This window comes from Ursus arctos, unplaced genomic scaffold (assembly GCF_023065955.2).
Source record: "Ursus arctos isolate Adak ecotype North America unplaced genomic scaffold, UrsArc2.0 scaffold_10, whole genome shotgun sequence".
NCBI lineage: Eukaryota > Metazoa > Chordata > Mammalia > Carnivora > Ursidae > Ursus > Ursus arctos.
Genome location: NW_026622764.1, coordinates 43,478,560 through 43,506,467, shown reverse-complemented (window position 1 = coordinate 43,506,467; position 27,908 = coordinate 43,478,560). Strand labels below are relative to the sequence as shown.

The 27,908-nt window shown below is 37.3% G+C and overlaps 1 protein-coding gene across 3 annotated transcripts in view; it reads right to left on the bottom strand.

Annotated features, from left to right (window-relative positions):
- Positions 1-27,908, bottom strand: part of DIAPH3 (diaphanous related formin 3) — a 474,831-nt gene that overhangs the window by 316,685 nt on the left and 130,238 nt on the right. For all 3 annotated transcript variants that reach the window (XR_008957915.1, XR_008957918.1, XM_057308188.1), the window contains 4 exons: positions 19,165-19,239; positions 19,005-19,074; positions 14,342-14,478; positions 12,179-12,284 (listed from right to left, as the gene is read on the bottom strand). Coding sequence is in view for 1 of the 3 variants with exons in the window: in XM_057308188.1 (XP_057164171.1) it covers positions 12,179-12,284; positions 14,342-14,478; positions 19,005-19,074; positions 19,165-19,239 (388 nt within the window). In the remaining 2 variants the exon portion in view is untranslated. The remainder of the gene's footprint in view (positions 1-12,178; positions 12,285-14,341; positions 14,479-19,004; positions 19,075-19,164; positions 19,240-27,908) is intronic.

Genomic DNA, 27,908 nt, shown 5'->3' with positions numbered 1-27,908 from the left:
TAACTGGCTCACATCACAAAGTTTAAAATGCTTTCTTTCCACCTCCTTGCCAGTTATTAGCCAGTAGCCACAAAAATAGTTTTTCAGCAATAGTATGTAGTTTTAAAAGATCTCAAAGAACATTTAAATAGTGTTTCTCTACATTCAGAGCAATTAAATTAGTATTAGTTGCTAGGTTTCTGGAAAAGACGTGAATTATAGACAACTCAAAGCAGCAAAAATAAGCAGCATAAAAATTAACCGGAAATAGGACTTAAATGTAAAGTAAATATATGCAGAACAATAGCAGCATGAAATTGAAGAGAAAGAAGGGAAAAGGATAATCCAAATTCTTTCCAGGAAACATCCTAAATGGCCATTTCCTATAAAAGGAAAAATAGAATATTGATTTAAGCTGAAAGAATGAATTTAATTATCTAAAATCCCTTCCCAATTCTAATGGTAATTTGCCATTATCATGACCTATAACACTCTTTAATCGATGTCATGTAAACATATGTCTATGAACATATGCAAGCTTACAGCAAAATGTAGTGTTCCCTTACAGAAAAATAATTCTATCATCAAGGTAAAGATCAAAGAGTTCCTTCTAGGTTTTTAACATGTATACTGAGATATATAGACTTGTTTGATCATAGAATTTCACACGAATATAGCATACTAGCAGAAGCAGGTGCCAATAGAGCATCTATGCCATTGAAATCAATTCCTACAGACAGTGGGAAAGGCTCAGGAACTCTGAAGATAAACAGGACATATTGCCTGCCCTCACGAAGATAGATACAATGATAGACATACTATGTAGAAGAGTTACATTCCACATATAACAGGAATATGGAGACACTAAAGACAAGGACAGCTGGGTAACAGCACAGGCTCTTAAGAATGAACAAGAAGGCAGCCTGATGAAGTGAAGGACCGAGATGAGATGTGTGAAGCATCTAAAGAATGAACTTGTTAGAGGACATGGGACCTTCCAGTGAATTACAAGGAATTCCGATTTCCTGAGCAGTTTGTGAGGGTGAGAAGGGAGAGAACAGTGCAAGGAGTCACGAGAAATAAGTCTGAACAAGAAGACAGGCCAGGTCAGGCACAGCCTCATGTGCCAAGTCAGAAAATTCAGGTTCAACTGGAAATAGGGGAAACCACAAGGAGCAGGAACAGTAGAGGGAACAGTGTAAGTTAAGAAGCTATTGTAGAAACAACTTTAGTGAGCAATGATGAGAACCTGAACATTCAAAATGTAAGAGAAACTGACAGGATTTGATGGCTGAGTGGACATGGGGCTGACACAGAAGAATTCATGAGACCTCCTCACCTTTGTTCTTCAACTAGATAGGAGGTGGTACTATTAACAGAGCTATAAAATGCAAGGAGAGAAACAGGTTTTAGAGAAGAGGATAAATCCCGCTTTTAAAATTGTGAGGTTGTCAGGGATGTACTGTATGGTGACTAACATAATATAATAAAAAAAATTTAAAAAAAAAACAATAAAAAAATAAAATTGTGAGGTTGAAATGTACATTAGGAGGGGCACCTGGGTGGTTCAGCTGGTTAAGCTTGACTCTTGATTTTGGCTCATGTCATGATCTCATGGTCATGAGATAGAGCCCTGAATCCAGCTCCTTGCTGAGTGTGGAGTCTCTCTCCCCCCTCCTCTTTCTCTAAAAATAAAAAATTAAGAAATGAAAGAAATATACATTAGGAATCATTCATTCATTAAAAAAAAAAAAAAAAAAAAAAAACTAGTTCTTGGGTACCTGGCCTACATCAGCCAGGGATATTAACAGAAGCTCAAAGAAATAATGGCATTGTGATATTCAGCATAAACAATCATCACGCTGTTTGATGTTCCAAAAATGTCGCCTATATAATCTCCATTAATTTGCATTTAACATATTAATTGTTTCAATAGCATGACAAAATGTACTTCCCTGTGGAATAGATGAGGGTAAGAAAACCAAGAGCTTCTGCCCTCCTAGAAGCATCCTAATTTAAAGCTTCTATCTTTGGACATCAAATTCACTCTCTGCAATACCTGCTCAACCATTTCATTTCCTCCAAGCCTATTTACTGGTGCCCACTAAGCACTTCTCAGTGCTAGGGATACAGCTGTGGAAAAAGACAAATCACTCTCAGAGATGAAGAGTCAAGACTGACTCCAAAGTTTTTGGCCTGGGCAATTCAAAAGATGTGATTATCATTGATTAGGATGGAGAATAAATCATTCACTAAGATGGGAGAAAGAGGCTTGGGAAAACAGATCAGGGGAGTTGGGTTTTAGAGATGTGAAGTTAGAAATATCTATTAGTGATCAGCATTGAAAAAAGAGGAGGAGGAAACTGGCTATAGGAAATCTGGGATCAAAAAACACATGACCACAGCAACTCATATAAAACTCGGGGTATTACATGGAATCACCCAGAAGTAGCAAGGAGAAAAGACGTACAGGAACTGATGGGGCATTTTGATTGCAGGTTTTGCTTTAATGGCTGGGGAAATAAAGTAGAAAGGCATCAGTGAAGTAGAAGAAAAAGGAGACTTGGGTGCCTAGGAATTATGGGAGGAAAGTGTCTCAACAGAGAGAGTGATTAACTGAGTCAGAGGGTCTAATAGGTCAGCTAAGATGACTAGTAAATTACCGCTGCATTTGGCCAATTGGTGACTTGACAAGAACAGTTTCTATAGAGACAGAGTTGCTGTCCCAAATAGGAAAACACCTGCCCTCTCATATGTACCATATGCAACCAAGACGATTGAAATCGGCACTAAAATAGTCTCCTCCTTCCTCTGAACACATCTTTATACTTTAGAAATACTGCTTATTAACCTTTGGTCTCAGCAAGTAAGACACTTCTCTTTAGGTGTTAAATCATGAACTCAGTTCTAATGATTAGGAAAGCAGATATTGCAAGCTCATTTTGATTCTCTTGTCTCAATTATCAAGAAGGAGCCTTGCATGAGAAAAAGTATTTTTAGCATAACTTGTAGCTGGAGGGGTGTGTGTAGGTGTGTGTGCGCGTGCATGCGTGTGTGTGGGCGTGTGTGTGTGCATCCAGGGCTTAGGATAGCTGAAGGTTTCCTCAAGAGCAGCAGCAAACAGAAGGTGCTCTGCAAGGACTGGGACCCGCCAAGCCCACAGACCAAGCGGAGGAAAATGAGCAGCCAGAAGTGTAATTACAAATAGTGGAGCAATGTCAGCAATGCAGTAAACCCGCAGCACAGACATACAACAGGGGGCAAAGTAAATAAACCGCAAACAGAAATCTCAAAGATAGTCAATATGAGGGATAGATCTGGTCAAAGGCAATCTCGGGAACAAGGCAAATGATCAAAGAAAAATCATTAGACCTAGAAAGAGGTTAATGAGCAAAACAAAGAAAGGAACATGCCACCATCTACCACACTTCATCAGCAAAGGAGCTCTCTGCCCTTGAAAACAGTCAGGTTTTTCACCTGTGAATACCCATTCCCTAAATTTCCTCTACAACACAATTTAACTTACTCCTAACCGTCACCACGCTCAATGCAAAGATGAGAAAAAATAAACACTTAGCGCATTTTTAAACTTGGACCCAAAACCTTTGACCCTTTCGGATGAACAACATTAAACACAAAATTCAAGGTACTCTAACAGGTGTGATGCCCAAGGTTCAAAAATAAAGCTCATCCAATTTTTTCAAAGGCCACCAGAACAAATGCTTTCTCCGTGACTGTGCGGAAGGAATGGACAGGGTGTCTAAGAGCCAAAGCAAGGATATTCTTTAGAAAGCACACACTCTGGTCAACATGTTCGCCCTGAATACAAGTAGATGTTTTTACAAGTAAAACTATGGCTATATGAACGCTGAAAATATATCAGCTTTATAAGCTAAATTCACATTGTAAACAAGTACCAGTCAAGTACTTACATAAAAATTCTATCAGAATCTGTGAATAATTATTATGTGGGCCTGGAAGATACAGCTTAGACTGCTATTCATCTTCCCTACCCCATAGCACAAATCATCTGTTTCTCTTTGCACAATCAAATTTCAGATTTATCAAGTTAAAATGAGTAAATGATGCTTACAGAGAAACAGTTTGCCGCTAGTGCAAAGAAACTCCAAAGAATTTAAAACGCACACGCGTTAATTCAGAATAAAAACTAACCAGACTACATTATGCAGACAAACACAGAAGCAGTAAAGTAGATCGACAGATGTAAAGTCCTTTTTAATTTTATTTAGACTTCCAGTTGAGTATTCTGTAAATGATCGACACAGTACGAGAACAAATCAGAGCGTGAGGAAACTGCAGAGTTCCCATACAAACACAGATTTAAAAAGCGCAGGATTCAAGAAGCTATAATTTATATGAACGGGAATACTGGAAAAACAAATGGATTTTTAAATATTTATTCAGACACTCCCCACGGAGACAGCGTTTTTGCTGGAACTCCTATTGCGTTTTACTTATGAAACATTAGCTAGCTTTAGATTCCCAAGTATAAGCTTCTTAAGGGCAGGAGTATTTTTTTTTTAAGATTTTATTTATTCATTTGACAGACAGAAAAAGTGAGCTTACACAAGCAGGAGGAGGGGCAGAGAGAGAGAGAGGGAGAAGCAGGCTTCTGGTTGAGCCACTAAGCAGGGAGCCCAACATGGGGCTCCATCCCAGGACCCTGAGATCATGACCTGAGCTGAAGGCAGACACTTAACAGACTGAGCCACCCAAGCATCCCGGGCAAGGGTGTTCTTCTGCATCGCTCTTGTATAACTCAATGCACAGCAGTCACTGAATAATTAACTAATTGCTTAATTATGAAACTCTGTGCAGTTACCTTTGAAGCATGAGCTAAGTTTATTTTTCTGGTGATCTACTGTAGCGTAAGTGAAGAAATTTATTATGTAAACTCAGAAAATTGGCCGTATATTCTAGACAAAAATTTTCACCACTAATTTATCTTTAGATGTGTGCTTTGGCAGCATGAGTTCACATTAGAGTATTAGTCCACTGTGTTTCCTTAACGTCTTAGCTTAATGGCTTATTATTTACCAGTCCATTTCAGTACACTGAACATTTTCATTTATATTGATATATTAATCCTACTGACGTAAACCTCAATAGAAGTAGTCAAAACAGAGAGGAATTAAAACAAATTGATCTCTGCATCCTTCTGGGATGCCCCAACACTGGTCCTAAACACAAAAACTTTCTACTATCTCTATTCTTCATTTAGTTCTTCATTAAATGTGAGGACAAGTTACTTGAAATTGAAAATAACTTCGGTTAGTAACTTGGGGGTAGAGGGGGTGGAAATATTTTTTAAAAAAATAGATTTAGATAGGACTATTCATTATAGTAAGACCTTTATTTGGTCTCAAGCAAAATTAAATCTGGGAATATTTTGAGCATTTAAGGGGTACAGAAAACAAAAAGAAAGAGAAGCAAATAAACTTGACTGTATCTAACAAGTGACTTTAACCTATGATTTGTTTCAATGTCATATTTCTCAATTACTGCCCAACAACAAATTTCGAAGTCCAGCGACTAAAACTCAATTAAAGGTAAGAAAATAAGAAATACGTGACCCAATCAATTTTGCAAATATCTATTCTGCTATTGAACTCAATGAAATCCAAAAATTGAAGAGCTTTTTGGTTTATTTTTTTTTATTTTGGTTTATAACTGTCTTTGCAGCAGCCACGGGAATGCAATTCTCAATCTCTGACTGCAGGGAGTATAAATGACCAACAGCCCAGTCCCAGCTGCTACCCTGTGAAATCCATCACAACAGGTGAGCTGAGGCCACACTCCCCAAGGGTTTCTCCCAGCCAATGTCTGAACACAGCAAGAATACTAAAATGGGACACAAGGGGGTTTGGCTTGAGGATTCCTCAACAACCCTGCCAAGTTCTCCTGGAAGTGCACAGGGGCCTAAGACACCTCCCTCAACCCTCCTTCCTTCTCTCCTCTACCCGGCATCAGTCTGCAGTGAGCTGGGCATCTCCCTACCCACCCACCCCCCCAGCCCTCTCCAGGCCTTCTAGTAGGCCTTTCCCCCGGTGCCATGCATACTAAATCTCTTGCTTCTCAAAAGACCCAAATTAACACAGCCTTGTTCTACAAAGCAAGTTCCAGCAAGAATATCGTTTTCAAGTTGTCTGATTCGTATTATAAATGAAACTTCATATTCAATAGGACACTTTCACTTTTTCTTCCCATTCTCTAAATGTGAGCACCTTTTCTTTAATATGTAACCATGAGATATTTGTTAAGACCATGCACATGCCAGGTGTCTCTCCTATAGCACAACCTGGCCTCTCCACCAAATCTTCAGATGCTCCAAAAGCAAGGATTGGACTCAATTTTATCCTGAACTGAGAATCCTAAAGTTTATCAGCCAGTTGGGAGGCCACATTGAAAGCACTATTACCCAGTAGCTGCCTGTTTGATAAAGGTCCCAATTAGGGGACCCCAATAACTACAAACAATACTTTGCTTCCAGAAGCACCATGTAGACCTTCAAGACTATATATGTTATGACGAAGCCAAGTGTTAACTTGCTGGTCTCTCCAAAGACACTGACTTTCACCTCAGAGCTGATCCTAAGAGCTGTTCAAGTGTCTAAGCAAACGCTACTCTTCAGACAGCCATGAAGGGCTCTCCACACTGAGGCTACCATTGGTCCTGCAGAAAAAATTTATTTATGTGTGCCCCACAGGCATTTACCCCTATGATGGGTGTCACCCAATTAGAAAAGGAGGTAAGATATCTGTCCCTGATTTTAATTGAAGTTCTCAATGATACCGCGTTGGCCCTGGGAAGCACTCGGCTTCAACTCACTAGCCAGGGGTGTTATGGATAAAAGAATTGCCCTAGACTTCCCTCTTGCTAAACCAGGGGAAGTCTGTGCAATCACTAATATATCACTCTGTACCTGACTACTTCAGGCAAAGTGGAAAGATCAATAGAAAAAATTCAGAAGAAAGCCTTCTGGTGTTCTAAGTTGGACCCTGATGGTCTGTGGGATTTGTTCAGCGGGCCGTATGTAGGACCTGGAAGGCCTGACTGGAGTCCATACTGCAGGTGCTTGGAGTCTGGCTGACCAACAGCCTTCATTAAATACTCTGAGATAAATTGAACTGATTTCATCATCACCTGCATCGATCAGAATAAGTGCTGCCTGTGATGTAAGAGTTGAATTCCCTATGCTCAGTGTTTCTCTCCTAAAGCACAGCCGACTGCAACTGGAGATTGGGGCTGATACAAAGCTGTCCACAAACCACTACTGTTGCTGTGGGTAATGAAGTCCTTTGTTGTTGACCCAGGGAGTCATGTCTTCTCACAGCACCCATAAAACTACGGCAGACTAAGATGCTAATACACAAGTGACATAAAAATCACAGACCCTTCATGTTCTTGACACTCCCACCCATGAGTCCAAGAGGCCTGAGGCAAGGTTTGCTGCTGCGGCAGGAGCACTGACATGTGTCCTAATGTGTCACGTGCTCACCAGTGTAGAGTGTTGGGACTAGTGTTTCCCTTAGAACATTTCTGGATGTGATCTGGCACTTCTATATTACTCCTGGCCAATATCACCCACACAGAGCTCCCTGGCCCTGCCAAAACTTCTGTTAAGGTACCCAGTACCATTTCCTGCTTCAATTACCCACAGCGGATTATGCTGCTTGAATCTGAAAAGCCCTCTCTGACACACTTGAGAAAAGTAGCATATGTTTAAGTCTGATATTTATATTAGTACTTTTTTTCCTGAGGCCTGGAAATAATTTTAAGTTACTTCTGGTACTTATTTTTTTCACTTTCTTACTATACCATATGAGTGGGAGGAATGAAAGGATGTTCAATTTTATCAGAAACATGGGCAGTCACATTATCTTCATTATTATCAGACTCAAAAAAAAAAAAAAATCTAACAGTCCTCCTTGAAAAAGTACTTTGTTACAGGTTGCAATAAAAGAACAATGAGAATTTTTTTTTATTTTACCATCTCCCATTTTCTCCAATTTAAAAGCAAACAACAGGTTTCTATTTTATTCAGCAATAAACAAGTTTTATTTTTAATTTGGTGATTTGCTAATATCAACCAGACTAGTAATTTCAATAAATGCAAATTTTACATAGGTAATGGTATTGAAATGGGCACTTAGAGCAATAGCTTTATGGGAAAATTGATAACCAGCTAGCTCTAAAATATACTTTACTTAAAGAAAATTCAGGAACACCCAAAGAGGAAAGTATTTTTAGATATTACTAAAGGGTTTCTTGATCTTTTTAAAGGAAATAGAGAACAACCAGCAGTCCCAGAAAAGACAACCTACTTATTTCCTCACCACCCCCCAACTCCCTAAGTTAGCTATCTGGAAAACAGTACCTTCACCTCTTAACTTAAGCTTGCCACCTGCTAGCTTAGGCTTAGTAATAATGAGAAACTTTTCTTCAAGAATAAAAACCCAGAACAAAAAGGCTGAGTAGGAAAATTAAAAATTAAAAAAAAAATTCTCCCCATCATTTATTCATGATCAAGAGCGTAGAAATTTAATCTGAGCTTATCAGAAAAAAAAAAAAAGAATAATGCTAAAATGAACTTCCACTTCTCAATGAAAATTAAACTTTAAAAACTGTATCAAGAAATTTTAGTGTTTCAAAAAATAACCATAAAAGAAAATATAATTACAACTAAGGCAATTGGTTTCATAAGAGCAAATGTAATCAGTCACCTATGTCTTGGTAAAATTTCTCAAGAATTGAGTCAAATGGTTGACTTCAACTTACCCAAGGGAGATGTTGCTGGCTAGCCATGCCCCCACCCCTATTCCCTTAACACTAAATATGGCAAACAAGCAGTCATTAAAAAAGAAATTATCTCCACCAATATTCACAGGTAGCATTATCCATAAAAGCCAAAAAGTAGAAACAACCCTCATGTGTAACCAACTGACAACTGAAAAACAAAATGTGGACTAGCCATACAATAGCCTAATATTTGGAGGGGGAAAAATGAAGTTGTGATACATATTTCAACATGAATGAACACTGAAAATATTAAGTGAGAGCACCAGTCAGAAAAGACCACATATTGTATGATTTTTATCAAAAATCCAGAATATGAAAATCTGAAATATGAAACTGAATTTATGAAAATGGAGACAGTAGATTAGCAGTTGCCTAGAGCTAGAGGGAATGAGGGTATCACAAGGGGTTGGGAGGTGGGGGCTGAGGAGATTCTTTTAGGGGAATGAGAACGTTCCTGATGATGGTAAAGGTTGCACAACTCTGATTATACAAAAATACTGAACTGCCCACTTTCCATGGATAACTTTTAAGATATATGAATTTTATCTCAATAAAGCTGTTAAAAAAAAAGGAATCATTTCAAAATTTCATCAAATCTTTAAATATATTTTAATTTCTTTATGTCTTAGTATCTTCTATAAACTAATAATCCATTCTCAATTTTTTTAAAGATTTATTTATTTGACAATGAGAGAGACAGCTAGAGAAAGAGGGAACACAAGCAGGGGGAGTGGGAGAGGAAGAAGCAGTCTCCCAGGGGAAGAGCCCGATGCGGGGCTCGATCCCATAACGCCAGGATCACGCCCTGAGCCGAAGACAGACGCTTAAGGACTGAGCCACCCAGGTACCCCCCCCATTCTCAATTTTTAACTGGCCAGAATGATAGCACCTTCAATAAATGGAGAGCAACTGCCCTCAATAGAAATGACTAAACAAACTCAAGAATGTTTTTGATACATGTAGTTTGCCTTCAGGTTCATATGGTAATCAATTATAATTCCACAAGATTAGATAGGTTTACCTCAATGTCTGATAGCCAAAACAAATTTAATATTCGAGTTACCAAGAATTTTAAGGTTGTAATAGTCACCTTTCAATTAATGAGTCAATCACATTATTTACCTAGATGAAACATGGCTTTGTTCTTAACAAGACATTCTTTACCTCTTTCCTCAGAGCTTTAAAATGTTAAGTGAGCATAATGCTGCTGTAAACAAATTGGGACCCCAGTTTTACCAAGATATTTTGATTCTTTATTGTGAAATAATTGTAAATATACAGAAAGTTGCAAAAAGAAAAAATGTATAGGTAGGTCCCAGGTGCTCTTTGCACAATTCTGCCCCATGGTAACATCTTGCATAATGTAACACTAAAACCGGGAAACTGAATTGGCACAACCCAGAGAGCCTATTCAGATTTCAGCAGCCTTACGTTATTTGTGTGTACAAGTGTGGTTCTATGCAATTTCATTGTACATACACTGAATTTGCCACCATCACCACAATCAAGAAACACAACTGTTTCACCACACACAACTCTCTGTTGCCATTTACTTATGGCCACACCCAACACTTTGCCAGACCCTATCCCCAACCTTTGGCAACCACTAAACTGTTCTCCATCTCTAAAACTCAGTTCTTTCAAGGCTACTATATAAATGGAATCCTCCAGTGTGTAAACCTTGAGGATTGGCATTTTTCAATCAAGGTAATTCCCTGGAGATTCATTGTTGTTGTATGTAAATTGTTGTATGTATCAATAGTTGTCGGATTAAGCTGTTGTATCAATACTTGTTGTATGTATGTTGTTGTATGTATCAATAGTTCATTCTTTTTCGTTACTAAGTATTCCATGGTATGGGTGTCCACAGTTTAACCATTCACCTGTTGAAGAACATCTGGATTGTTCCCAATTTGAGCCTATGACAAATAAAGCTGCTATAAAAATACGAGTATGGGTTTGCGTGTGAGCCCGTGTTTTGTTCATCTGGGTCATGTTCATGAGTAGAACTGCTGAGCTGTAGTTACATAACAATTTTAATACCAACACAGCTAATGTTTCTGAAGAAGGAAGATCCTCCTCAATCTCCATTCTCCACTTTGTTTTTAATTTAACAAAATTACTTTCTAAGGCTAGCATTTACTCAACATTTAAAGCAAATAAACTAAGCGTTTTAAATACATTAATCTATGTAATAATCCCCACATCCACAATGAAGTAGTGATAAATATTATCGTTACAAGTGAGAGAACTGAAGCATGGGAAGTGGTCTGGGACATGATCAGGGGTCACAGAGCCAGGATGTGAAGGGTTGGGGCTTAAATTCAAGCGGCTTGACTCACAAGTCTACTCCTTCCATCACAAGACACCACCCCTCCCACTGTAGGGACATGTGTGTTATTAGATCAAAAAGTATACATCAGTAGGGGCGCCTTGGTGGCTTGGTCAGTTAAGCGTCTGCCTTTGGCTCAGGTCCTGGAATCAAGCCCCGCGTCAGACACCCTGCTCAGCGGGGAGCCTGCTCCTGCCTCTTCTCCCCACCAGTGCTCTTTCTCACTATCTCTATCTTTCTCTTTCAAATAAATAAAAAAGAATCTTAAAAAAAAAAAAACTAACTTTTTACTAATTAAGCATAAATAAATTTACTTTGTAGCTATGAGTACATCTTGGTTTTCGAATATTGCTGCAAATTAGAATCATCTGAGAATTTTTAAAAATCCCAACAGCCAGGTCACACCAATTAAATTTTAAAAATATGGGAGATGGGAGTCAGCTATCAATTATTTCCTTAGAGATACTCAGATTATTAGCAATAACTTTAACAGTAATTCCAACAATAAAAAACTCCTCTTAAAAAAAAAAGAAATTAAATGAATATTAGTTATGCAATTTGGACAATATAATCTTTAAGTCTAAAAGTGACTGTCTAGGAACACTGAAATATTTAAATATCTTTGAAAATTTTAGTGTACCTTGGTCTCATTATTATTCATGTAAACTCTCAACTTTTATGATATACAAACTAATAAATCAGTGAAAAGCCATAATTCACTTAATTGCCAAAACTTCTTAAAATTTGTAACAATCAACAAATGAGAGTAACAAAGAATAAACAGTTCATGGGCTGTAATTACATATTTCACAGATCTCTAGTAAGACAGCTTCTAGGAAAGTAACCTAAGGAAATAATAATAGATACGTGCCAAGTTACATACGTAAGATCCATTATGATATATTATCTGATGTATTATCTATTAGAATTCTATACATTATTTGAAATGTTATAAAATATTAGATGACATGCAGGGTTTCATACTTGAATATAAGCCAGTCAGCAAACAGTTACAAAACAGTGTGTAGGATTATACATGAAACCTACTTGCAGTTGAACTGAATCGTGCCGGAGACCTTCCACAATAGATGAAAATCTGTCAATTTTTCTTTCTTCTCCAGCTGATGTTAAAGCTTCTAAAACTTCTTCAAGGCTATCAGAAATTTGGAAATTAATTAAATTGCAGAAATTAAATAATCCAATGCCTTAATACAACTGCTTGATCTACTGAACTCCAGAATCACTACTCCTAGGTAAGCAGCAACATTTTAAAAACTAACTGAGTGCATAGCATGTATCAAGTAGTAGCTACATGTTTTTATTCATTTATTCCTAATAACCCTATGATGAGGGTTATTTATCAAACACTCATCAAGTGCTTTCTACACATCAGGCACTATTTAAACCAGTTTACAAATATTAACTCGTTTTAATGTATATAGTTCTAAGAAGTAGGTATCATCCCTTATTATAGATTAGGAAACACAGGGAGAGAAAAGTTAAGCAATTTGTCTGAGGTCTCACATCTCCTAAATGGAGTAAGGATCTGAAATCGGACAGTCTGTGTGGTGTGCACTGTCTCGGCATTCTTAACCACTACACTCTCCTTCCTTTTAAGTATAAAGAAGTCTGGTAGCCAAAAATACATAGTAGTAAGGATTTATAGTCAAACATAAAAAATAATGGCTGCACAAGAACTACACTTGCTACTCCTTTAAAGAACAGTGTGTTAACATGACCTGGTATACTGTAGAAACTCAGTTTGTAGACACAGACATGTAGACAGTAAACATTATTTACATCATTTTGATAACCTGTTATGAAGTCAAGAAATAATAAATATGGACGTGGAGGAAGAGGAAGGTGAAGAAAGAGGAGGAAAAAGAGGGTAAAAAAGAGGAGGGAAGGAGAGGGACAAGAAGAGGGAAAGGAAAGAACAAGTGGTGAGGGAGGGAGAGGGAGAGGGAAAAGAGAAGACAGGAGAAATGGAAGGGGAAAGAGGGAGGAAGAGAAGGATGGAGTAGGAGGACAGGGAGAAAGGCCAAGGCGGAGCACAAGCAGCATCGTGTGTGTCGCATTAAATAAACACTTCGGGTTCTGCAATACAAATAACAGGGTCTTTTGAAAATGGGAAAGGGAACGTGCTGAAGGTGTGTGCCTGGCTTGGTGTGCTGGGACTGCCGCTGGGGACATCCATGGATACACCACGGAGGGCAAGGCCTGAGGAGTGCCTGCAGACTCTCCAACTCGTCCACACTGGGCAGCCCAACAGAACCCAGCCCCGGCAAGGTCAGCACAAGGACAATTTTCAAATGTGTGCTGGAGGTTCCGCTTACAGGCTTCTGCCTAGCCTTTATGAAAAAGCTATTTCTCTTTGTTCTGTTAGTTGTTCAGTTTTTTCCTATCTTTATCCTTTTTATTTGTTTGGTTTTTGTTTCAAGGTTTTATTTGAATTCTAGTTAGTTAACACATAGTGTGATACCAGTCCCAGGAGTAGAATTTAGTGATTCATCACTTACATGTAACACCCAGTGCTTATCACAAGTGCCCTTATCTTTAGCCTTTTTAAAAGGCATTTAATTTTTAAATGCATCCTATAATAAGTAACCCAACCTTAAAAAAAAAAAAAACAACTTATCTTTATAATTATCTTTTAATATGTATGTGATGGTCTTTTAGTTACAACCCTAACACATGTGGATAATGTCTTTAAAGCTTAAAATTCCAGGATGTACTCTATGGTCAAAGACTCTGTACCTTCGACCAGTAAAGTACTACTATTTCATATTGCACTTTTAAAATCTCCCTTACAAATAGATTTTCAAATATACAATGTTTGCTTTTATAAGGGACTATACATGAGTCCGAATTAACTATCTGAAAAACAAAAATACATAAGAAACAGAATCCATTTGTATATATTTTTAAGTCTTCATTGAGAATTTTTATTTAAGGTTTGAATTCAGAACAGTTTAAAATAAATAAGATGAAGAAACAGTTTTCATAGAGACATGTTAGCCTATAACTACTATGTTGACTGAGAGATCATTATTACTCAAACATTTCTGTTTAGCCAATTATGAATCTGAATCAGCTGCTTTAGTATTCATTTATTAACAGTAAATTCCAGTCTAAAATAGAATAATGAAAACATTAAGTAAATCAAATTATACTGTTATATAACTAGAGAAATGAGTTGAGAAGACTCACATGCTTTCCTCTCCTACAATGCATACCGCAGAGAGGAGTTTCACCACATCTGTCATCATACTCGGGTGCTCGGGATCGATGGCTTTGGCTAATAGAGAAAGACTCCTCTCTTCACTCATAATTCTTTCCAAGCCATACTATAACATTTTGGAAATAAAACGTTAAATGTTAGCCGTTTATTGGGGAGGGGAGGAAGTAGCACCCTAGAGGAAGCATAATTATTTAAAAAGTTGATAGGATATTTTTACACTTAGTAAAAGCCAGAAAATATAAGGAATATACAACATTCTAAAAAATTTTTTTAAATAAAAATTCATAGAAGTAGGAGAGTCAACCAAATATAAGTAACTTCTCAAAGTTGATTTTACAATGGTAGGACTGATAATTATTAAGAGAGATAAGTAACCAAATGGAGAAAGGGAGAAGCAGTGAGGAAAATTGAGATTTCCCAACAGAAACAGACAAAATGAACAGTCCATTTTTGAATCAGGCCCTGAGGGCATGAGGAGCTTTCCTGGGAAGGAAGGTGGGTGAGGGACACACTACCACAAGGAAACACACAGATCAACTCTATCCCACAAAGACAGAATGAGAACCCACAGGTGCAATGTCAAGTTTTCAAGCAAAAAGTAAAATTTTAATGAAATTAATCCAACATATCTAAAATATGATCGTTTCAACATAATCAATATAAAACATTTGTTGATGAGCTATTTTACCCTTTTTTTCTTCTAAGTATTCAAAATCCAGTGTCTATTTTCTATTTACAAACCCCTCAATTCAGACAAGCCGCATTTCAGGTGCCCGGCAGCCACATGTGGCAACCACATAACTCAGTGCAGACCTAGAGAGTAGCACTGAGTTCCTAAGATGGGCACGAGTTGAAAGATGACTTGGGCAGATACCATGCAGAAACTGCCATGAGGAGCACAGGTATTCTAATCAGAATGATATTTTATCATCGGAAAGACAATGCAGTTGTAAACACATTATATAAATGGGATGATGCTGGCTAAGGATAAAGTTTGTTTGCTACTGCTAGGATGTCACATCCAATTAGAAGATAAGGAGTCATGTTAATGACTTCATGTTTTGATTTAAGGATGTATACATCTCTTAGGGCCCACTTACAATCTATGGAAGATAAGTATCAAATAACAGAGGATAAATAGAAGCAATAAAATGATACGATTTATCTTCCATGCATCCCAGAGGATCCTTCTAAAGAGTGAGAAATTGGTTGATTAGAATTACTACTGAACGCAAAAAAAGGACCTTAATCCCAATTACAGACCTATGAACTATGGCTCAACTCAAAATTAACACTAGATATAAGTATCAAAGTTAAATCTGTAACAAGCTTAGACTCAAATGCTGTGAGTATGAAATCTTATTTATAATTTTCCTATCTCGCAGATTCCATTTATAGAAAGAAGCCGTTACAGTGTGCTGAAATACCGCATTTGCTTTATACCGCTACCTAAGGAACACAGGTACAAAGGAAGCAGCACAGGCAGGAGGGCCCAGGGCCCCAGGATATGCTTTCTGGAGAGACTTCTCCCTCTTAGTGGTGATAGAGAAAAGTTTACAAATAGACAGCAAAACCAGCCAGGAAATGATCACTTTCATGATGCCCTGGGCTGTCTCATAACTGAAAACAAAGAAAGAGAATACAGGCATGGGGCCAAGGACCACAATATTTTTTTTATATTATATTATGTTAGTCACCATACAGTACATCCCTGGTTTTTGATGTAAAGTTCGATGATTCATTAGTTGCGTATAACACCCAGTGCACCATGCAATACGTGCCCTCCCTACCACCCATCACCAGCCTATCCCATTCCCCCAGGACCACAATATTCTTTGATAATCATTCCAGGGAATTGTCAGAAGCTTATAAGGTACCACTTAGATCCAATTCAAAAAGTCAATCAGTCAATGATTACCAAGTACCAAAGGGCTGGCTCTGTCCTAAGAAACCTGAGGACTGAGTGAAGCATTTCCCCTTCATTTCCCACCTACCCAGACGTCCTTAACCAACGCCCACACCTCTGGAATCAGAATCCAGGGGCTCTTCCAACTTACTCAAGGCAAGGCACACCGATTTCCTCCAGACGATACTACCTCCCTTCTCTGCGGAGCCCTCCAGCTCTAAACCATTTCGTGTGGAGAGCAGAATATGAGCATTCTCGGATTTCATAGTTTTGACTAGCACCCCCTAACCTCCAAAAGCTCCATCATCGGTGGTATTCTGACTCTGCTAACACAAAAGCATGTAGTGCTCATTCTAAGGCTGGAATGAGGCCAGCTGACCACCACTGCATACCTAGAACTACAGGCAGAATTGCTGCCTACTTGAATAAAATTACTCTTGTTCAGTTATTTCAAAAAAAAAAAAAAAAAAAAAAACAGTACACAACAAAAACTGTGGATTCTGAGAGAAATCATCAACTTACCAGTGCTAGCATCTAAAGTGCATTAAATGAAGCCTATTATAAGGTTAGAGGCAGTGACAAATTTTGGAAGGTCTAAGGATGTCTCTCTACTGAATGTCAAGGACCCACCCTGGTTTATATGAAAACGTATGTGTTCTAAACCGAAGACTAAAGCCAGGTTCCATCTGCATTCTACTTGAGACCTATTATTACCTAATAGATGGAATTTCAAGCCATTGCAAAAGAGTTCGGTGGGAGAAGGGGAAGACCTTAAACCCTGTGTAGGTGCTGAACAGGCCATGAATACTGATGGTGGCTAACTCCCTCTGGTGAGCTCATTCCAGGAGCAAAGAGAACACGGGTGAAGGTAAGGGCGCTGGCCTCAGGGGCAAAGCACCTTTGCTGCGGCTGCACACCTTACAGCAACACACAGAAAGTTAACTGACCAAAATGAAGCCCCTGCTCTCATTATCTCTCAGTTCAAATATATTTCACTTCTCGTCCTTTTGTTTCCCCCTAATATTCAAAATCTTCTTCCAAATAGAAAATATTTATCAGTCCAGTTTATTATAGGATATTCACTTCCACCTGTTACCAGATTTGCTCATTATATTAATAACCAAATACGAGTACCTAATAAGGTACCACTTTCTTTTAAGACCTGTATTTTTTCATCATTCAATTAACTCCTTTAAACACCACACAGTGAGATAAATGAAAAATCATCAACCAATCTTGGGGGGGGGGTCTTTACTGAAAAATTATTTCATATATTATTAAGTTTAGAATTTAGACATTATAATACTAATTCCAAGTATCAGCAACTTTCTATTCTTATTGGCACAGGTGATAGCAATCAACACAAACAATATATTCCAGCTCCACAAATACAAACTATAAGCAAAAGCAGTCTATTATAAGAGACACACTACATCAATTAGAACCTAAATACATAAGCTTTACTCGCTCTCCAATTCAATCTCAAGCCAAGCAGCACTATTACCCTCTGTATACTACCTCACCTCACTTTGATTATGGGTATTCTCAAATTCAAAGAATGATCCACAAGATTACTCACGGTACCTAAAATCTAATTCTTACAGAACTGTGAGTTCAAATCTAGAATATATTTGAATATATAACAACATAGAGAGGATTTCTATATCAGATAGTCCCTTGAAAATCTTATCTGACTAGAGAAGGCAGGGAGGTAAAAAATATTTCATTGGTTAAAAACAAAACTCAGCTCAAGGAAGTGCTGAAAAATAAAACAAAAATAATCTGAAAATATAACTTTTTGCTACATTTAATAAAAAGAAATATGAATGTTAATTTAAGTACCATTACTTGAGTGTGTAGTCAGTCCTCTAAAGGCTTATTTTAAAAATGTGAAATATTAAAAACTAAAATTAATCAGAAATATATAGACAGTTTTGCTCTAAAACACAAACCATCCTAACACCATAGGTAAAATTCCACTCCTGCTGTCTAATGGCAATGAAAACACTATCATTACTGCACCCATCATGAGGTAGATATGTTTAGATGCTGAAGCTAAAGACATGGCATGGGATAGAGCTAATTTCTGCAATTAACAGTACAAATTCTACTAAAAATGGAAATGCTGTCAGATACATCTGACTTCAGTTAGGAGCTTCCATTATTTCTCTCTTCTAACGTATCCCTTCAAATATGCAAGCTCTGCAGACCCGCCCTATTACCCTTGGTCTCAGTATTACTTACATTAAGCACCATTCCTCCCTTTCTGGGACCTGCTTCCTATCGGTTCACATTAATTTCATTGCAGATTTCAGTTCCTAAACTAAAAAAACGGTCTTTCCAACTTGATTTTTTGGTAATAAGCGTTACTGCAGACCACGTTTAATTATCATGTATGACTTCAAAACTTATTCATGCTATTCTTTGAGAAGGAAGGGAGGAAGAGAGAGGGGAACAAAAAAGAGAGTAGAAAGAGAGGATTAATGTGCACATGAGGATTTAAGCATCACGAGAGGATCCATTCATCCCCAAGTTTCTCCTGTTGAGAGATGGTTGATTTGATACAAAACTAGAAATCGACACAATTCAATATTTTTTCCATTATGTACTCAACAGCTTATCAAAGCAGTACATCTCTTTAGTGCAGATTCCTAATACACAACTGTATTTCATAAAAATTCTCTAAGAACTGGTGAAGAATACAATATAATTACCTATGTACATACCTGTGTATTCATCAAAGCCTTTAGACACTGTATGACTTTATGCTGATTCTTCTTTACAATTTTTTCTTGTCTGCATTGGCATAAAAAACATCAGTATTAGAATTATAATTGGACAGGCAAATGTAGCTTAATTGAAAATAAAAATGAACAATATACTTACATTTTGCCACTTATCAGTCTTTCCAAAATGTCCAGTAATAATCCAAGCCCCTCTCGTCCAAAGCTTTCTACCCAACTGATAAACAGGAAAAGAAAAAAAAGAAAAAAAAACAAAAGGCAGTTTACATGGTCAGTATTCTAGTTTGAATATCCCAACACAATATAGTCACAAATATTTTACCCTTATCATGTTCTAATCATAAATACAAGAATAACACCAGGTACAAAATCAATCATGATTTATTATCTTACTTGTGAAAGGAAGAGTAGCAATGGGATAAACCAGCTTGTGAGAGCTCACTGTGCCCATCGCTTTCGTTCTCTGTGTCCAGCACCATTGTGTTAGTAGCTAGAATCTGCCATGTTGGAAGTACTACACCACAGAAATCAGCAAATGCTGCCAGTCAGAGCATCTCCCCCCACCCAGAGAGCTGGCTGTTAAACATTTACCAACACACCACTGGATAAGACTCACTTTAGAATTTTCCTAAAAGCAGAAATCAGGCAAGATTAAAAGAGGGAAGACTCAGGGATGCGTGGGGGGCTCAGTCAGTGAACCACCTGCCTTCGGCTCAGGTCATGATCCCAGGAACATGGGATCGAGTCTCACATCGGGCTCCTTGCTCAGTGGAGAGTCTGCTTTTCCCTCTGCCTCCTGCTCCCCCCGCTTATGTGCGTGCTTTCTCTAACAGATAAATAGAAATCTTTAAAAAAAAAATTTTTAATTTAAAAAAAAAAGAGGGAAGACTCAGATCTAAAGATTGCTGAAAAAAAATTCAAGACATTGAAAGAGATGTTTTAGGAAAATTTCTCAAACCACTGACATGCATTCTACAAATGTTAATTTCCCAAGTTACAAAATTAAATTTTTTTAAAAGAGCTTTGTCGTTATTTTTAAATGAATATATTCATCTTGACCAAGCCACCTCTTTTCATAAACCAAATGATATAATCACAGTACTGCAATATAATTAGGACACTACCACCAATAGTCAACAGCTCACCTTGATTATAGAAAAACTACCTCAATATTAATACATTTTTTCAGTAGTGATTTAGAAAGCCTTTGAACAATAAAGAATATATTGTTTCCCAAAAAGCAGGAGGAAGGAAAAGATAGGATATATAACGGTTTATTTCTTTGTATATATGTTTGTATGTATGATTTTGTGCGTAAGCCTTGAAAAATGGAACTTTAAGGGCAAAATTTCATCCAATAATTAAAAGCAATTCTTAAATACGAAGAACACATTTAAGTCACATACCAGTATATAATACCATCTTCTTAAGACAGAACATTTCCTATGACAACAATAAAAACCAAACACAACATTTTTAAATGAAATAATATTGTTTAAAAAAATTCATCTTCATTTGTACACTTGTGAATACAGCTTATTTACCTGTAAATATTCAGAATCTGAATCCTCCCACCACCAAAAAAAAAAAAAAAAAATGCAATTTGCCATTTAGATTGCAGACTCTCATCAACTATTTTATTCATCTCTTCCCTGTCCAGTGAAAGCCAGTGAGTAACTAATTCAAGAATGTACTTAAGCAACAAACATACTCTGATTCTCTCCTATAAAGGAAAAGCCTAAAGATCACTATTAGAGTGAAGGTGAAGAAAACAACCTAAATAGAAGCCAGTGTTTTGAAACCGGGATGCTACTTCAAAAGTGTTGAGTTTACTCTCCACTATCAGCAACACACAGGTTACCTGTAGGCATTTCAAGCCTCACTTTCATGTTTTATGGAAACACCTACAGCATCTGCTGAACCGTTTACCTTGCTGACATCCTATTCCGTGTATTTATTCTTATTTTAAATGAAGCAGGGAAGCTTGAAATCAAACACATAAAGAGTAATTTGAGAGGGGCGCCTGGGTGGCTCAGTGGGTTAAGCATCCAACTCCTGATTTCAGCTCAGATCAGGATCTCAGGGTCGTGAGATCGAGCCCTATGTGGGGCTCTGTGCGGAGTCTGCTTGAGATACTCTCTCCCTGTCCCTCTTCCCCTTCCCCTGTTCTCTCTTTCTAAATGGACAAACAAGATCTTTAAAAAAAAAAAAAAAAAAAAAAAAAGCAATTTGAGAATGTTACTTGAGCCAACACCGAGACACGTGGACAGATTCTGCTCATCAGGCCCTCCTGTGTTCATTAGCCACAGCAGGACTTCAGTATTTTGTTTGAAGTGAATTTTTAACAATCTCTGTATACAAAGTATAGCCATGAAGATATTCCAAGGCTAATATAAGTGATTTAGGATTAATCATACTGCTATCTCCTTCAATGACTGTGGAAAATAGTCACTATTCCTAAAACTGCCTTATACCAAAATAATTCTAAATTATGTTAATAAAACAAAAGATTTTGTTTCACTTACTATGCTTCTGTTGGAGCCCACTATAAAATTTAGGAAGCCTATCAATCCAAATAAATCAAGTTAAGTCTTGTGGTCTGATTAATAGAACATATCTGTTGTTGTTTTTTTTTTTTAATCACCCTGAATATAACAATTATAACCAGAATAATGGGACCCACAGAAGTCCTCAAATCAACTATTTCTGGACCCGCCAAATAACTCTTCTGCACTATAGATTGTGAGTCATTAAAATAAAATTTACATCCACGCATGCATATTACATATGAACTAATTCTCTATAAAACAATCAATTGAATGTAAAGAAGCATTATATCAAATTATACTATAATCTTTTAACTCACAGTAGGAATTAATTTCTCAATAGAATCAGAGAGAATGGTAACAACCTAATGAAAGTCAGACTATACATTTCACAGAACATCAAAAACAAGCCAAGTAAGACAAGGCACAGGGGAGGAAGCAAAGATGCTTGATAACAAAGAAACACTAGAACATTTAAACATAAAAAGCTGGTAAAAGTACTTATTGAAAACTAATATTAAAACACAAATTAAATTTGCATAAAAAGGCTCCCTGTTTTCTTAGAAATTTGCAAGGCCAGCAGGGAGTTGTACTAACAAGCTGTCACTCACAAACCCATTCTCTCCAAACCTTGGCCCCCACCCTTACTGTTTTCGGCAATATTTTTAAAATGAGGGGCAAATATTACTTCTTATCTTTTCTGGAAAAGATGTTCAAGATAAAAAGTGATATTGAGTAGGTAGGTCTGTGGTACTGACAGAGGTTCATTGAAATCCATAGCTTCTTACAAAAGTAAAAAATTTCTCATCATCAACGTAAGCAGCAACGTGGAGAAAAAATAATCAACTGATCTATAAATGATCAATCTTCAGAAAACAAAATCTGTTCTATTTATTCTGTGCCTGTCAGCACAGTCCCATCAGGCATTATGTGGTTTAACTACAAACGGCATTCATGGATGAATGAGCACTGTGCAAATGTTTCTTCTTCATGAATAGAAATGACAGAGAGATTGGTATGTCATTTGTATTGGGAAAAAATTGCTTTAAAACAGCAAAAAGTAATGTGCTAAGTACTAATTTAACACAAAATCTACCTCTTAAAATTCTATAACAGGAAATATCAAACTCTTCTCTTTTAATTGCTTCAAAAAAAAAAAAAAAACTTCTAAGTATATTGCCATTTAGCACTTCCTAGCAGGGGGCTCAATGCAGGAGCAAAGAAGAGGTGAAGAGGTAACAGAAGGGGAGAAAAAAAAGAGAGAGAAAAGGAGAGCAGGTCTCTAGGATTAAATGTTCAAACCATCTTTAAATAAATGTTCAAAGCAGCTTAGGCTTTGAAATTCAGTTATTGCTTCCTCAGGATGAAATCAAAGGTATGCAAAGTGGTTTCCTAGGTGTTGTTGGCTTTATGAAGCAAATACAGTCACCTCATTGAGCAGAAGAGGCAATAATCAGGTTTCAGATTTACTTCCTGGCCAAAGGAACACTACCCCCGTAGGTTTCCCACAGACTACAGTTACCCTCTCTCCTCCCAAACATGCTCCCAGGAAGAGAAAGACAAATGCACCACAGATCGTCAGAGCTAGAATAAACCTACCACATCCTAAGGGCAACCTGACCAGTTACATACACCTGGAGGAGAGGGACCATTTCTAATTTGTCTTTAAATTCCCTAGCACCTGAAACAGACTAGGCACTCAACAATGGTTTGAAAATTGAATCTCCTTCCATTTCTATATATAAGGAAAAGAACACACAGAGAGAGGTTAAGGTCACTTAGAAATAGCATCCAGGCCCGCTGATGCCCAGGCTCATACCCTTACTTTATAGATGGAGAAAAAGGTACAAAGCCTTGACATTTCCTCGGCAGCATCACTGAGCCTGTCTCAAACTTCGTGCCAAAAACAGCAATTCTGATTTCAGAACTGGTACTTATCCATACTGAACCAAGGATGCGGAATCTAGAGTCCCTGTCCTTATCACACTCTAGGACTTGATTGACTGCACCTCAAAGGGTGATGTTTCATTACCACTAAAGCAAGTGTTCACTAATGAAGTCACTCAGCCTTTAGGAAGGGCTCACTGTGTGCTCAAGACTGTAGTAGGTATGACAAATACTAAACTGAATAGAACACGTTCTCTGTCCTTAAAAGGATCACAGACCAGTGGGTGAAACAAATGTTGACCTAAATTATCTCCATAACGTAATAAGTATTAAAATCGTGGTGCTAAGGGAACAGAAGGCTCTACCCCTCCTAGGACCAAAGCCGCTGAGGTCTGACCTGAGTCTTGAAGGATAAGTCTGAGAAAGAGCAGTTTCTGAGGCGGAGGGAATATGTACAAACATATTAAACAGGAAAGACAGGCCTTTGCTGACTACCAGAGGAGGCTGTATCAGATAAAACCAAAAAGGTAGGAAAGAGCTTCTGAAAAAATTCTATATAATGTCGTGGGCAATGGGAAACCATTAGGACTATGTGGTAGGCAGAGTAATCTCACCCCTGCCCCCAGAAAGATACCATGGCCTAACACCAGAAGCTATGGTTATCTGATATAGCAAAAGAGGAAATAAAAAAGGAAATTGAGGTTACTAATCAGGGCATTTTAAAATAGGGAGATTATCCTAAATTATCCAGGTGAATCCAAGCTAATTACCTAGTTCATTAAAGTCGGAAGCATTTCCCAGTGGGATCAAAGAAAATGGAGGAAAGAAGAAAGATATAAAAGCATGAGAAGAACTCAACCTGCCTTTACAGGTTTAAAGACTGAGGAAGGGTAAAAGGAGCCAAGGAACGTGGGGGTGGGGGAGAACTCTAGAGCTGAGACAACCCTCACAAGACAGCCACCAAGAAAAAAGGGATGTCAGTCGCACAATTGCAAGGAATTGAATTTTGCCGATAACCCAAACAATCAAGCAAACATCAAGAACACGAGATCTCTCTCCATTTATTCAGAACTTCAATTCTCTTCATTGTGATTTTGTAGTTTTCACCGTAAGTTCTCTACATGATTTGTTAGATTTACACCAGTTTTGCTTTTTTTAATAGTATTTTTCCCCCAAGGGGAGTGGTGTTAGGGGAAAGCAATAGTAAATGGAGTTTTCCAAAAGTTCATAACTAGTAAAAGAAATACTTTTTTTTTTTCAGGTGAAAAACATAAATTTCCTCTTAATATTGAAGTATACAGCACAGTATTGTCAGCTATATGCACACTATTGTACAAATCTCTAAAACTTTGGCATCTTGCGAAATGCAATTGATTTTTATCTTGAATCATGCACTGTTGCTGAACTTACTGATTAGTTCTAGTTTTTGCAGATTCTTTCAACTTTTCTATGTAAACAACCATGTCATCTACAAATAGGGACAATTAATATTCCTTCCTAACTTACATGTTTTTGTTCGTTTTGTTTGCGTCTCATTGCTCTGGCTAGAACTTCCAGCACCGTGTTGAACAAGAGGGGCAAGAGCAAACATCCTTACCTTATTCCCAGCCTCAGGGGGAAATGTTGAGCCTTTCATGTTTAATGTTAGCTTTAGAATTTTTGTAAATTCATATTAAGTGGAGAAAGTATTCCTCTGTGTTAGTTTCCTAGAGTAGCTATGACAAAGTACCACAAAGTAGAGAACTTAATAGAGAAGTTCATTCTCATAGATCTGAAGCCTAGAAGCCTGAAGTCAGCAGGGCCAGGCCCCCTCTGCAACTATCAGAAGAACCCTTCTTTGCCTCTTCCTAGCTTCTGGGGGTAATGGCTAATCCAGGATTTCCATACCTCTCACCACATGGCACTCTGTTTCTCTCTTCTTAAAAGGACATAAATCAGATTAAGAGCCAACTCTATTCCTTTATGACCTCATCTTAGTACATCTGTAATAACCCAGTTTTCAAATAAGGTCACATTCTAAGGCATCAGGACTTAAAAACCTTTTTCTGGGGGACAGAACTCAATCCATAACATTCCTATTTTCCCCCCGGAGTTTTTATCAGGAATAAGTGTTCAGTATTGTCAAAGCTTTGTCTGCATCTATTGATATAGGATTTTTCTTCTTTAGCCTTGTTGATAAAGTACATTACGATGAAGATTTTCATGCCTACGTTCCTGATAGACATTAGTTTGTAAATCTGGGGTTTGGGGTTTTGTTTTGTCTTTATTTGGTTTTGCTAGCAGTACCAGCTTCATAAAATAAATTGTTTCCTGCTCTTAGATTTTCTGGATGAGGCTGTGTAGAATTGGTATTAATTTTTACTCAAATCTTTGGTAGAATTCTCCAGGGAAATCATCTGTACTTGAAGATCTTTCAGGGAGTCTTAAAATCATAATTTAATTTCCTTAATAGAGGACAATTCAAATTTTCTTTTTCATATTGGGTGTGTAGTACTTTGCTCTTTGAAGAACTGGTCTTTCCATTAAGTTGTCCCATTTGTGCTTCAAGTTTGTAGTGTTGCCTTACTACCCTGGTAACACAGGATCTTCAGTGACACTCAGTTTTATTACTGATCCTGGCAATTTGTCCATTTTTTTCACCAATAATAAAATTTTAAGTTTTATTCATCTTCTCAAAGAACCACATCCTTGTTTCATTGATTTCCTCTATTGTTACTGTTTCCAATTTAATTGATTTCTACTCTTTATTATTTCCTTCCTATTTGTTTTGGATTTTTTTTTGTTTGTTTTTAAGATTAAGGGTTAACTAAAATTATTGACTTGAGCCCTTTTTCTCTTTCTCTACCTAATGCAGGTATTCAGCACCACAGATTTCCTTCCCTGTACTACTTTAGATGTGTGCCACAAGTTCTGAAAGGTTGTATTTTCATTAACTTCAGTGTATTTTTTTTTATTTCCCTTGAGACTTTTTCTTTGACTCAAGGATTATATACAAGTGTGTTATCTACTTTGCAAATGTTTGGATATCTTCCTGTTATCTTTCTGTTATTGATTTCTAGTTTGAGTCTTTTGGTGGAAGAACACATGTGGTAGGATTTCAATTCTTTTAAATTTGATTAGATTTGTTTTGTGGCCCAGGATATCGCCTGTGTTGGTACACGTTTTAAGAAAAGAATGTGTACTCTATTAGATGGAATGTTCTATAAATACACATTATGTACTTTTGCTTGATAGTAGGGTTGAGTTCTTATATCTTCAGTGATTTTCCACCTAGGTGCTATACTGATTGTGAACCGAGTTATAAAGTCTCCAAATATATTTGTGGATTTATCTATTCCTTTCTAGTATTTTTGCTTCATACACTGTGCACATCTGAGTTTGACGTGTACACTTAGGATGGGTCTTCTAGTGGACTGACTCCTAAAAATACATCCTTTTCTTTAATCTGAGATCCACACTATAGGATATCAAAATAGCCACAAGTGCCTTTTTATTAATATTTGCATAATACATATTATCTTTTCACTTTCCATTTGTCCATATCAATATATGTGAAGTGAATTTCTGATAGAAAGCATATAGTCAGGTGATGTTTTTCATCTACTCTGCCAATCTCCTTTAATTAGCATAACCATTTATACTTAATGTAATTATTGATAAGTTTTCACTCTCGTATTTATTTCTTGAATAGTATTCGTTCTGTTTGTTCATTTTCTTTTCCCTGTCTTCCCATGGTTTACTAAAACGTTTTAGAATGATTTTTTGATTTATGTTTTTTATTTATAGCTCATGTAACTTTTCTAGAGGTCGTTCTAGGTACATCATAATATATCAAAGTTTACTGGCATCATCATTTTACAAGCTTGAGTGACTTGTACAAACTTTCCCTCCTGTTATGAATCAAAACAGTATACCTCAAAATTCACATGTTGAAGCCCAAACCCACAATGTGATTATATTTGAAGATAAGGCCTTTATAGAGATAAATAAGGTTAAATGAGATCATAAGGATAGGGCCCTAATCCAGTAGGACTACTGTCCTTGTAAGAGCAAGAGACACCAGGATTGCACACCCACAGAGCAAAGGCCACGTGAGGACACTATAAGACAGCAGCCATTTGCAAACCAAATAAAGAGGCCACATAAGAAACCAACCCTGCCGGCACCTTACCATGACCTGAAGGCTTCCAGCCTCCAGAACTGTGAGAAAATAAGTTTCTGTTTAAGCCACCCAGTCTGTAGCCTTTTTGTTACGGCAGCCCAAGCTAACACACCTCCCTTTATGCGCCTTTACCCTCCCCGTTTAGAGTATAGCTTTTCTAAGTATTTCTTCTACACAGATTTAGAACTGTGTCAGACAGATATAATTTTTGCTTCTACCAACCATAATTTAGAAAATTCAATAAAAGTATACTTATCCATATTTTTACTGATATTGTACACTTTTTCTTCC